The 14,461-nt window shown below is 39.9% G+C and overlaps 1 protein-coding gene across 1 annotated transcript in view; it reads right to left on the reverse strand.

The window, feature by feature from the left end:
• The window catches only part of ctnna2 (catenin (cadherin-associated protein), alpha 2), a 296,082-nt gene that overhangs the window by 37,356 nt on the left and 244,265 nt on the right, over positions 1-14,461 (reverse strand). Inside the window, exon 10 of the mRNA XM_018695805.2 lies at positions 217-309. Within this exon, the coding sequence (XP_018551321.1) occupies positions 217-309 (93 nt within the window). The remainder of the gene's footprint in view (positions 1-216; positions 310-14,461) is intronic.

Below are 14,461 nucleotides of genomic sequence, written 5' to 3' on the forward strand. Positions count from 1 at the left end.
TGCTTGCATCCAGAGAAACAGCACTACAAGGTCCTCCTACACATTATTCATAGCTTTTCCTCCCAGTTTACCAACTATAATTCTCTCTCTGTCCTTTCTAGCTATTCCAATCTCTAAAAGTCTCTAAAGATACTGCTATGAGCTGAATAGGAGTTAATAATGCTTTTGTAAAGAGTGTTTTACTATGGGATGACAGTGTTTTTTTTAAGTCCTCACCTGTGGACATAGGCTGTCAATTTGGGTGGCAGCCATACGAACCAACTTCACACCCTCTTCATTGTTGGAGATGGAGCAAGCCAGGTTGGCCACCTGAATAAAGAAAGAAAAACAAGGACACAGCGTTTCTAACTAATAGCTGAATACTTTTTACTTGAAGGTCATGAGCAACAAAAAGTTTTCTCAACACACTGGCAGACTCAAAAGTGGAAAGGAAAGGTTTGCATTTTTTGTAGATGTTCTGTGTGTGCAGTACATTATATGTTTTCTGTGTTACTGTCTGTGCTGGAAAGAGAATTTACACATTCGACTTTGCCTCCTCTCTCTCAAGCACTCCACCACTCCTGGTCTGGTTTTTAATTGCTGGAGATAGCCAATATCGGACCAGACGTGACAGGTGGCACTTTCATTTCTGCACTGGACAGTTGGTGAAGCTAAATTTGTAAATGAACAGTACATGACATGACGTTGACCAGACAGATTTTGTGTGGGAAAGTTTTTTATTTTTATTTTTTTAACTGATGGCACAAACCTTAAATGTTTGCAGTAACATTATTATAGTGGGTATGCATGTCAAGAATGGTCAACATGACACAGCAGAGTAACATAGCACAGGTTGGACTATAGCACCAGCAAGGTAATTGGATTCATTCAGATCCAAAATGGGCAGGTTCACAAAACATGTATATAGAGAGCTGAACTCATTAGGTTGACATTTCCAGCATGGCTCTGATGCATGACAAGCATGCCTGAATCATTATTGGACTTGGTGGTGCAAAGAGGTGTTTTATTGTGTAATTAAGGTGCCAGATGGTTTTTATGTTAGAAACAACCCTTAGATTGATTTATGTGTCTCTTTATGTCAAGGTACAGTTACTTGATAACATGTTTCCAACCAGACTCCTTCATGGGAGACACATGCCTCACGGTAGCTCATCACAGTCAATTTTTTAAACTGTATGTTGGGATATTTTTCGTACAGAGCTTCATTATGTGTTAGAAAATGTATCTGTTGTAGTTTGTTTTTTGAAACTAATTATACTTGATTGATGGAATTTGAAGATTGAGAGATTTGGTATCTGTTTGCAGTATACTGTGCAAAGTGGCTGATTAAAAAAAAGAAAAAATAGAGGCGCTGTGACACATTTCAAACCCTCACAACCACATGTTTCACAATTTCTTTGTGATGGAAACACACAGACACACACCATCTGCTGTATTCCCATGTGAAGTCATCATATTTCTATTGTACAGTTAATTTTCATAACTTCAAACTCTACATAATCTAATATCATCCTTAAGTAAATCAGATTTCAACATGAGCCCAGGCTTTGAAACTGAGCTAAAGAGACACATGCCTGTTGGCAGCAAAAGGTGCCAGTCTGTATTAGCACTTCTAGTGCTCACATGTCACTGTTTGAGGCAAATTGAGGTAAATCAAATTTGTGTTAGAGGACTCTTGCTTAGAGCTCCGTCTCTTTACTCATGACAGCAATGAGCACATTGATGGATTGCAGTCCTTTATGTGAAGCAGTGTGTGTATGTGTTTAAAGTGCGTGTGTGTGTGTGGGAGAGAGAGAAAGACAGAGAGAGAGAAACACAAGAATGTGATTGAGAGTCTGTGTTCCACATAAACATGAGTGGCTGCTCACAGAGGATTTGCTGAGGAAAACAAACACAAAACATTATTTAAAGGACAATTCCAGCATAATTTGAATTCTCTGCATTCACGCACTGTTTTACTATTTTAAACTATGAAGAGCATTTCCCAGAACCTATTATGTTATGGCATTTTTAAAAAAATACTTCCAGTAAACAAAATAGTGGCCAACTTAGGCTATTATAATTTAAAATCCAGTTATATATTATTTTTACTTTAATGGACTAAAAGCTGGTGGAAAAATCCTGCTTTGTTTTTTTTTTTTTTTTTAAATTGGTTTCTTATTAATAGAAACACCTACGATTGTATGTCTTGCCTCTCCTCTCCTCTCCTCACACATTAACATAATTTTTTGCGCTAATAGGACTTGGTGTAAGTTTATGGGCTAAAACTGAAATAACACTGAAGATTCTCCTGGAATAACAACCCTATTATGTACCACTTTCTGCCTCTCCATGAAGTAACATGCTTTCAAGAAGTGGGATAAAGGTGTAACACCTTTTCCATTTTGCTGTTTTTGCCCAATTATAGTATAATTGCAGTACCTGACCACTAGAAAGCAAGTCTCTTCTCTTGGTCTTTATTCGCTTACATAGTTCCTTTTCTCTAGTTCTGCTCAGGCCCTCAGCGGCTCTCTGACTGCTGCAGTGGGCCCATGTGAGGCGAGGGGGCATAGGGCTTTCTGGAGGCTGGAAACATGCCCAACAGGCACACTCCCACTCACTCTTACCCAACACAGAGAGCTGGGCCAGGGCCAACGCTGCAAACACCCAGCCAAAACTACTAATTGCAATTATCTAAGGAAGTGCTTCTCCTTTGAGGTTTTGCTTTTTTTTCCCCTAAGAGGGAAGGGAAAAACCAGGACAGAAGGTTTGAGACTATACCACGCAAGCCTAATGCTGATACGGTCAAGGATGTTGGAACAGAATACGCAATTCAAAGAAGCGTGTGTGAGCATGCACGCCTCTGTGTGTGTGTGTGTGTGTGTGTAAGAGAGAGAAAAGGAGCAATAGAGAGAGAGAGCCCTGCTGAATGCCCATTCTTCATTTTAGCCTCGAACAAAGAACTATCGATTTTGTCCTTTTGCTCTGCCCTGGATAATCACTTCAATTCTAATTTGATGAAGGTTTCCACTGCAGTTGGAGAGATGGGCATTCTTATGTATGCTATCTAAATCACCTAAATGGAGCTGAGTAACTGAAAATAGATCTGATAGTGTCATTTTCTCCCATTTTTTAGGCAGGGGGTTGTTACTGAGAACCTCAAATCTATCGCCAGGAAACACTGATGATGGTAATACATTAAAAAACATCTTAGCAGTCTCTCTTTATTACTATTTAACACCGTCTGCGTACAATGCACATCATCGGCTCATCTCCACGTAATCTCATGAATCTCCTCTTTGTTGTACCTCCTTATTTAACACCTAAAACTTTTTGACAAATTACTTTTCTCTTTCTTTTTTTAATATATATATATATATTTTTACATTTTTGATCGTTCTTGATGGGGCGGACACTTCACTTCACACTTCAAAGAGCAACTGTGCCAAAAAAAACGGGAGGGGAAAAAAAAAAAAAAAGCTGAGCCAGAAGACAGGCTCTCCTTGTTTCGGCTCAGGACAGTCAGTGCCCCTGCTGACTGTTTCCAGCAGCCACACCACACAAATCACCCTTCCAGTTACTAACTCTCAAGAACGACTAATAGAGCTGGTGTCAGCCAAGGAGCTGGGCGCAACAGCTTCGCCCGAGGAAGAAGCAGGAAGCGGGCCTGAAAACGAGAGGGATGGCAGTGAGAGAAGCAATCAGTGGGGATGACATTTTAAGTTATGTGATGTAAGACGGAAGCGCTTTGTTCTATTAAAAGTCTGTCATCTGGATGTTTACTTGTTGCAGGGATGGTGTTATTGAGTGGTTGTCCTTCATCCCTTTCAAAGGCACAAAACCTTCCTTTACTTTTCCTTTACTTTTTTTTTTGCCACACTACCACTTATGGACACACATGAGCACTCTCTCTCTAACTCACACACACACACACACACACACACACACACAGAGTAAATAAATCAGTCTGTCAACATAGATGGAGCACAACACGTAACAGGGGACTACAGTATGCAGACTGTGAAACAATTACAGGCCTGCCCTCGCAGGAATACTTCTATTTGTTTTAGTCATGAGCTGCTCCCAGCGGTGATGCCTGTACATACAACTGCATGGAGCAGAGGTGACAGAAACAGGTTAAGGTGCATGACGTTAGGTAACGTCAGGTGTCAAGGTTGCGTGAGGTTCAGGTCCACTGGGAGATGTCAAGCAGCAGGAGCTGACGACCTGCTGCGCCTGACTATGAACCACACCTTTGAAAATCAATCCTTATTAAGGAGTGAAGCCCGTATTGCCTCAGGAAGAATGCCCACCGGGCTCGCAACAACATCAAAAGGCATGCCAGACCTTGCAGCATTAAAATAAAAAAGTGTGAAATAAGAAGAACAAAAGCAATAGATTTTCGAGCATGTTCGCCACGATAATGTTTGTAATGCCTATTCTTCACTTGAATCTCGTTCAGATTAAAGCAGGTTTTGACTGGTGGATATCTGATTTTCAGAACATCACATTTTGACATCATAACAGACAAAAAATATCTCCAAATTGAGTCACATTAATCTGATCTGATGTGCGTCTTTATAGAAAGAGACATAAACAGGAAATGTTTTTTATAATTTCTACAATATCTCATACTTAGTAGGCAAAATATACCAGAAAACAATCTAACAGACAATTAAACTCATTCTTTTTCTTGAATGGTGAGGCTACAACATGATCTGAAATTAGGGAATGGCTTAGTGAGTCATTTTGATTACAGATTGCTGTTTAATTGCTCCCTCTGCTACCTTTCCTCTCTCTTCCCACCCACCCTCGCCTGAGAGACAAAGTGGACCTAAATTGCGAGTGACTCTAATGCACTTAGGAGTTCTCTCTACACTTCCTAACTCAGAATGGAAATGAGTTTAAGTCACTGTTTACTAAGTGACAAGTCCACTAATATGTGGCTGACTGGGATACAATCCTACACTGCTGCACGCACACACACACACACACACACACATACACACCGTCTCCCTGTAGAACCTGGTTCATCAACTCCATGCATTCAGAAGCAGTCGCTGGCACAAATGCAAACCACACACACACACACACACAGACACAAAATCTAATGCCCAAATCTTTGAGATAAAAGTAGCTGCTTAATAATAGTATGATGTTCATCCACTAGTGAACTATCAGGGATGCAACCCTGCATTAGATCAAAAAGATTAGAAATAAGGTGGGAGTGTGAATAGGTTCATGTGAATAGGAGGATATAAAGTGCATACAAGATGACAATACTGATTAATTACAAGAAAAAAAGAATGCTTAGATCACCTTCATATGGAGAAATAAAACAGACATGTCTTTTAAGTAATTCAAAGACACTACTGTACTACTACTGTACATTCCAGACCAGTTATTTTTTGCTTTTTAGAAAATGAGCTTAGTAACAAAACTGTTCAAAAACTGAACAAGAAATAAAATCAAAAGAGAATTTGACTACAAAATTGAAGTGAAATACATTAAAACTGCTTTAATATTCATATATTCTGTACTGCTAAACTATGAGTGGCCAAGCTATTAAAAAATAAAAATCACGTGAAGACATCCACAGAGGCTCCCTGATAGCAACATGAAAGTTCAGTGACCCAATTCTTTACGGTCAATGAATCCCTGACAAAGCCGCTTCCAGGTCAGCTCCAGCAATTGTACACAACCCCTTCGACAAAACCTTTACAATAGGAACATGTACAGGTGCGTGTGACTGAGGTGGGGATGTAGTCAGGAGATGACACAGTCCACTGTCTGTGTCACAGTACACTGATAACAGTTCTATGCAATGACTTTCTTTCACTGAAAAATGACTTCCACATTAATTAGCCTGTAATGTGTTTAATGCTGCTCCTCGGTGTGTTAGACTTTTTGACAGCACTACTTTTGAAGGAGTGCTCCTGGCTTTCATCATCTTCTTCTTCTACCTCCTTTTACCTACCAAAACAGGAACCATAAATAATGATGTCTTATTTGTTTGTGTCTGTTTCTGGAATACAACAGAAGCTTCTTTGCAGCCTTTTGTAATACTTAAGATACAGTATCTTCTCATTAGAATACAACATCCCACTACCACTACCGGTATATAGGAACTTTCAGTTCCATGAAAAAGTGATCTAAAATAAGAACATGGATTTAATTTGTCTGTTTTAACCATTTCACTTCGAATGAGCAAAGAAATTACCAGTGATTTTTTTTTTCTTTTTTCTTCTTTTGTGTCTATACGGTTTTGAATCAGATTTGTAATCAAACTCTACAGAAAAAAGAACAGTCTTCACAGTAATATTGTGGTCTCCTTGAAAACCTTGACTGAGCCTGCATGACAGGCTGACAGAATGTGATTTACAGTGGTCTTTTTCTCCAGAGCTGCGACAGGTTTGTGTATTCCTGCTAATACCATGGCTGCACCAGCACTGCTAGCAGGGAGATATTAGAATCGTACATGAGAAAGCAGTGGGGGTGGATGACAACACAGTTCAGACAAGTACAGACACATGCACATGGCCACAGATGTACATATACACACACGCATACACACACCACCGGAAAGGAGAGTAGAGGCACCTGATGTAATACAGAAGAAGATGTTGGCAATCTGTTTGCAGCAGTCTGCACTTTGCTTGTTCGCCCCTTTATGGTGCTAAATGTCAAGGACTAGTGAATTCTTTCAGTGACCACATGTGCAGAAGCTTCAGAATATGAATTATTTACATTGAGATTTGAATGCCTAAATGGAGAAGGCCATAGGAAGAGAGGATGGGCACCTAGAGAATAATATCCACAATATAAAATTTTATTGAGCTCAACAAGGGACACAGAGAGGTAATTGAAAGCAATATAAACAAATCATAAAGTTAGGTGGACAGGACTGACTTGGGACAAGGATATATGTGTGTGTGTGCATGTGAGTATGTGTGTGTGTGTGTGTGTGTGTGTGTGTGTGTGTGTACGTGCGTCTGCACGTGCTGTAGACAAGCGTCCTACAGATCCAATTTAGAGTCCTAGATATTGTATTATTTCGTTCACGTTGCTGTAAATGACAGGGCATTAAAGAGGGAAGGGAGAGGGGAACAAATGGCTGACTCATTTTCCCTCAGGCAGAGGGCAACTATTCACACTTCCTATTGGCTGCGGTGTCTTGCTGCTTTGCTGCGCCCTGGTGTCGAGGAGCAAAGGCCGGCCAGACTGATTTCTCTTCACTTTGCTAAGAGCACTCTATCGCACAGTTGGGGTGGGGATGGGGGGGTTGGTACCACCTATACAGCCAAAAAGTTGTGTCTCCCAGGTAGGTAGTACAGTGGTTTGTTCATCTTACAACATCTTTTTGCCTTTTGCTCAAGCTGGTACTGTAGCCACAGGGGCCAGACTGCTTCTCTCGCAGTTCCCCTACATTCCTTTTCCCCCTCGAAAAGAGAGAGAGAGAGAGAAAGAGAAAAAAAAAAAAAAAAAACGCAGCTAGGGCTGTTTCAGCTGAAGTATTGATTTCTCTTTGCTTTCCCTCTCTCTCTCTCTTTCTCTCTCTCTCTCTCTCTCTCTCTCTCTCTCTCTTCCTCCCGCCCTCTCTTTCGAAGAGTGCTAGCCAAGCAGTCGGGCTTGGCACCAAAACATAATTATGAAAATGGACCTCTGGGTTGTTTCTTTTAATCTATCTGTACATTCCACAGTCCCTCTGCAACAGAAGCTATTTAAAAACGGTTTCAGGGGAATTGAAAGGTTTAACCCGCTGTACTGTAAAGAATGGTATACTTATTGGTGGCACAACGCCGGTTGCTGTCTAAATCAGGTGTGCAACAGATACATTGCTATTTTTAGCCAGAATTACCAGGAAATACTTGCGACATACAGGCTCACATTGTACATTGTTAGCAGACCCACACATGTCTCACTACTAAGGCAGAGCGAGAGTTGAGCGCCCGGTAGTTTCTGTCAAACGTGTGCATCAATTTACACTATGTGGCACCTGTGACAAAGTGCCTTGATTCAGACAGCAATTGCTGCTCTCTTGTCAACTTACAGTTCAATGGCCAGTGAAACCCAAATGATACAGCCCAAAAAAAAAAAAAAAAAAAATCAGGCCCATTTTCAAGACATTAAACTCTGTAGCACAATGTGAGATACAGTAGCTACAGTATCAAAAGTATTTCTTAGCTCAAGGTGTTAGTGTATAGCAGTAGAGCATATATTTGGATATATGTGGGCTGCCTTTCTAAGTTATTATTTGGTAAACATAGAAAATGTATCATTCCAAGTAACACTTTAAAATAAAGTGAGACTTGCTCTGTAACAAAGGTCATGCATGTGATGCTTCCATATCTACGTAATGAGCATGTTTGTGATGTTTTTCTTTTTTTGTATTAATTATAGCTCCTCAGTTCCATCTGGCCTTTCATAGATTAGAGTTAGCACTTTATTACTTACAGGACTAGATTCTCAGTTGATCCAAAGGATCTCTAACACCATATTCCAATCTCAGACAAAATGTGAACATGGCAAGACCTTGACATTTCTCCACATCACATCCCTCTGTCCTCTCACATCTATCTAAGGCACAAGAAAAGCATGATTAGTCCTGTTGGATAATAGATGCACGCAGTGGGAAAGGTCAGCGCTTGTCAGCCCTTAATGCCTCAACCTTTAAATTGGGGGGGATGGGCAGGGGGAGAGGAAATTTAAAAAATGAGCAAGAGTGAGGATAAGAATTAGTGACACTGCTGATTTATGAGAATCAATAATTACTTGTTCTACGTCATACACATGTGAAGCATGCTTGAGAAAATGTATACATCACAGCTCAGGGGCCAGAAAAACTCAGCTTTACATCCTTCCATTTGCTTACAGAGGAAAGAACATGTCATCCGGTGATGCTTAAATCTAAAACTCACAGACATTAAAGCAAAAACAAAGGAAAAAATGTGATTGATTTCATTAGCAGCTCCTTTTCTTTTCTTTCTTTCTTCGTCTTTTTTATTTTTATATAAAAGCTTCTATAAAAACAACATATGAGTCCTTCAGAGAGCCCAGACGCATCAGATGGACTACTTAATCTAATCTATCTGGTGTATTTGAGTCTTAGGAAGTCTAAATGTGTTAGTGGAAATGTCACATTGATTCCTGCTTTTGAATTAATGCTTGTGTGATTTTCTCTCAGGTGAGAACAAGGAAGTGTGAAGACGTGAAAGGGCATCATAGCACTGGCTGTGAGCAGAATTAACAGCATAATTACAAAAAAAAAAAAAAAAAAAAAAAACTTCATCACGATGGCCATTAGTCCTCCTCCATCTTGGAATATTATTTGTGGTAGGGTGTTAATAAATAACATCCCATGTATAATGCAGTGTGTGCCTAAGCTCTAGCTGCTATTTGAACAGCTTTATAATGTGATGATATACAGTACACTGCAGTACACGGTGTATTTAGTGTAGCTTCTTTTCTGCACAGTGATGAAGACGTGAGGTGATAAAACAGCGACGAAAGAGAGAGCACATAAGAAAAAGTGATAAAAAAGGAGCTGTGGAAACTTTTTCTATGAGCCATTTTGTCTTCAGATAATTTCCTCTCCTGTCACCTCATACAGCAAAAAAAAAAAAAAAAAAAAAAAATCTGGTAACATTTGAATGAGAAAATCATTCCAAACATTTCATTTTCCACTTTAGTGACTTTATGAAGACAAACATTTTGCGCGGGGACCGTTAGTGTCAATGCACATTCATCTTTGATTGACGCCAGTTTTACATAAGGGTGTTAACGTGTTTCAGATTATAATAGTAATGTCTTGGCACACTTTTTGGCATGGGACATTCACCAAAATAACAAATGAATTTGCAGCAAGTCTAAGGACCCAGTGACCAGGCAAAGTCAAATTTGCAATCAGCACAAGCCTTTGATGCAATGGCTTTAGCTAATTACTTCATTAAGGAGCAGACATAACTTTTGCCCTGGGTTGCCAATTAATGTGAACCCTGGAACCAAATGTATTATAGGTGCTTTTCTTACATAGCAATGATAAACTATAAATTGTGAGTCCAATTAATTTAGGATCGGTGTAATTAAGCTTTGGGAACTGAACACTGCTACACCTACTACTCCTTGGGGAGTAGTGTCTGGACAGCTCCACAGTAAATAATGCACACACTTCACTTTCCACCTTGAAAACGCTCTTTTGTATAAAGAACTCATTAAACCGTGCTGCTGTCATCAACCACTTTTAGGAAACAGTTGCTTTAATGTTGCCTTATGACCAGCTGGGGTCCAGCCTGTAGCATTTAAGGTTATTTCCACAATATAACAGACGGCAGGTTGCGGGTGTCACCATCAGGGCATATTCACAGCTGCCACCCCAGGGGTGTTGTTGCTGCACCGTATAATTGGATATTTGTTTTAAAAGCAGGTTGTCTGTTTTGGCTTCGCAGATGAACCTAGAATGACACCAAGTTAGGTTTATACAGTATGTTCAGACCCTCATCATATTTACAAAGGGGTCTACAGTGTAGCCCATGTACAAGTGACAGTGACAGCTTTTGTATCTTTGTCCTGTCCTGAACTCTTTTTAACAGATGGGCAGACTTCCTGTCTTTCTGGCATTAAGAGAACATGTTCTCCTCTCACTGGTCAAAATCGAACTCAAATGACCTGCCCTGACGTGGTTCAATTTTCTAAACACTGCTGGTCAGTCAATAAACTGACACCATATAAAGAGGTGACTAAAACACTGCGTAAAGGCTAAACTCTCATATCAGTGCTCAAACCCATTCAAGCCACATCTTCAACACACAATGACAGACAGACAGACAGACAGACAGACAGACAGGTATTAACAGTTACAATCTGAACTTTTGAGGGAAGGGACAGTGTTGACACAATGAATAATTAATTTCCATCAAGTTTCGTGCTTTCTTATTTCCTTTGTGGCAAAACAACAACACACCAATAGCATTATTGGTGAATTGCTTTAATTGCCGCTGGTCTCAGTGGGACAGCTGAATAGGACACAGCTTGTTTCAATTTCAACACCACAGCTCTCTTTAGAGTTCTGTGTCTGCCAGTCCCATCAACACAACATTCATAAAGAAACCTACAATACCCCATACACTACACTGTTTTTCTAGATGAATCTTCCAGAGCTGTATTGTTCTCTCATATTACACTGTCTAAGGAGGGGGGCTGAAGTAACTTCTGATAAACAATCAGCATTCCAAGAAAATGTAGAAAAAATGTTTGCTTTTGTTCTTGGTTTTGCATTGGCTTATTGTTATTGTTCTGAGTCATTTGACTTTAAAGCAGAGAATAACACACACAGCAACACAGACCAGACTGAATGATGATGACCCTGCAAGGTATTTAAGTGAATTATATTTACTGTTCACCATTTTACTTGAGTGTCCAAATTCTGAAAAACTACTACAAAAAACAACAAAAAAACAAACTAGTATCCATGGCATGTTCACTACTTTCTACTAACAATCATACAATGCAGTGCCTCACATGTGAACATGTGATGCTGTCATTCGGGCTCTTCAGTCTGAACCTTTGCAGCACTGACTGACAATGCTTGACACGAACACCATACCCTTACCCCCACTACAAATTACTGCTACACTGTTAACCGCATTTAAAATGAAGTCTCTTAAAAATGTATTAGTAATACAGTGGCCTGGCATTGTATCACTTGGAAGTGCCAAGCAACCAGGCAGATAATCATATCATTTCAGCGGTTCAGTGACTGGATTGGGAAAACATATGCCTTTGTTTGCCAAGCTGAGGGTGAGTAGCTGGGTATGTTTTAGATGTGTGATTGTAGAAAGGCAACTAAATTTAACACTCAGGAATTAAAGTGGAAAAGAAAAAAAAGACATTGCAACAACTAACAATTTCAAACTCAGATGTGTTACTTGTGCTGAATTACTCATCAGAGCTGAGAGTAAATCTTCTGCCAAAAACCTTTGCCACCCAGATGAAACAGAGGTTTGGGGTAATTGGCTGGAAATGGTAAAGCAAAGAATTTCTGGATTATTTGCCATGGTAACAGTTGTCTCTCCTCTTCAGCTAACACTGTTGTGCAACTTTAGTCTCCTCAGGTTTTCTCTTTATTGCTGCCCCTCTTGCCAGAATTAATTCACTGGAGCAAGAACTGAATTCTAAACTGAATGAAGTGTGTTGATATGAATTTATATGCTGTGGGCGAAGCTGTGAAGTTGTGCTTTAAGAGCATTTGGGCAGCACTTCATTTGACAGGACAGTAATTACAAAGAACTTACTACTTAATGAAGAGTTAATGACTTTACAAAAGACAATTACATGTCATTTACGGCAGGCACTATTGTAATTACATCTGTAATGTAATTATTGTGTATTTTCTACAAAAAATGTGACCTGTTTCTAACATACAGTAATATGTAGAGCAATCACATATCCACAAGCAGCCACATGTAATCAGCGATTCATAATTAGCCCAATCCAAAAGTAATTACCTAAGTAAATGTCTGCATACAAGTAAATAATTAGTAATAGACAGTGGTATCTATTAGTATAGACTATTAAATTAACTTAGTTTGTTTGTTGTGTAAAATAAAAGGTGTTTTGGGTTAAATGAAACTGTAGTATTTTTTCTGGGGCCCCAAGTTAGAATCTAAGAGACCTGTGAGGGACCCAGGAGTCCACATCACTGTGGTTATATGAGATCAGCAGGAGGTGTGAGCAGAGGGGGGACAGTGCAAAATGCCAAATCATCCTCCATTTGAGGCAGAGCCACATCCTCCCCCTCATTTTCTCCTCCTCTCCCCACCCCACCAAAAAGTAAAGCTCCCCTCTGGAGAGAGAGCGGATGGCTCCTTCTGCTCCATTAATCTAATGACAATGCCCCGTGACTAAGACCAGCTTAGCAGGCATTGCTCATCCCCATTGGCTCCTCTTTCACTTAGCATGCCATCTATGCATGAATGCAACAGGGGCAATGACAGCAAAAGAGGAGGAGAAAGAAAATAAAGAGAGACGGAGTTGCTGCAAACAATGGCCAGATTATATTGCACTGGTGTCCATGGTTACCAGAGGATGTCACATACAAGTACTGATAAAGGGTAAACTATATATATATATATATATATATATATATATATATATATATATATATATATATATATATTTATTTAAAAATTGTCAAAATAGTGTTCAGACAAGTTCTTTCTTAGATTTACTGGGATGAATAACAATGCAGAACCTTGTGAAAGGAGAGAGGTAAGCAATGTTCCAATCAACAATCAATCTATATTAGATGCATAGAATCAGATGAAAAAATAAATTAATTAAATTTACAAAGGGCCAGTGTGCACCTCTTTAAAATGAGGTCTGTGCCTGGTCTGTTTGGACTGCTGAACAGCTCGCAACAGGTCATAATCTCGTCTTTCTCATTAATGCTCGATAAATTAGCTCTTCATCATCTAGCAGTGAAAGCCATTCCAGTGCAAACCGTCTCTTTGCTGCTACTGTAACCACTCTGCATCACAAAATGAAAGTGTGAAAATTTACATAATTACTACTTTTCTGACAGAATGAATGCACAAAACTGCAATCTAGTTTTGCAGCAGTGAGATAACAGTCAATGGGTGCAGTCTACACAGAGCAGCAAATAACTAGCTACTCAAGACGCCCGACACACAGCACAAGTTTAATTCAGGCTTCGGGATGACTATGATGTGCTTTTAGTTCCGGGCCTGTGGAGAAGGTAGTAGAAACATCCCTTTCCAACTGACACCTCTGGGAATGTGACTGCTCTGAGGTATATGTGTTGCTTGTTGATGTCCGCTGGAGCACAGGCTCTGTGTATGTTAGCCTAGTGTCTCATAGGAGAGATGTCCGCTTCAGCCTAACCTCTGGGGAAATAGGGACCAGAAGTTGGCTGTCAAATAGCAGAGCTGCTGGCCCAGAATAGCACAGGGTCAGTGTGGAAAAATAGGCCTCCCACACAACAAGAGCAGACAGGGCTTCTTAACTAAATGTGTGACACTCTGAGTCAAGCTAACTGCCAAATATTCTTACTCACATTATGAGTTGATGTAACAGATCTCTTTGGGTGTGACATTGCCACATAAGCCTAAGAGAACCCATGGCGATGACTGAAGTTATCAATGACAAGAAGCAGTTCTCTCACCCCTGAGGTCAAGGCAATTCAGCTTTATCTGTATAGCCCTAATTTACTGTTAACAAAGGCTTCACAGGGATTATGCAGCATGTAATAAAATGATACCTCACAACCTTCTGTGAGAATTAGGAAAAACTTGAGCAAAAACTAAAGTTATCAAAACTGAATGTGTGAAAAGCTGATGTAAGACCATAGCTTTTGTCAGTCGCAATTTGAAAGAAATAGATGGTGTGTCCTTGGGGTTTAGGATGTTTACCACTTCACTGCAATGTCTGGGTTCTACCTAAAAGGGCAAAGTGCCCAAAAATAAAA

This window comes from Lates calcarifer, linkage group LG5 (assembly GCF_001640805.2).
Source record: "Lates calcarifer isolate ASB-BC8 linkage group LG5, TLL_Latcal_v3, whole genome shotgun sequence".
In the NCBI taxonomy this organism is placed as follows: domain Eukaryota; kingdom Metazoa; phylum Chordata; class Actinopteri; family Centropomidae; genus Lates; species Lates calcarifer.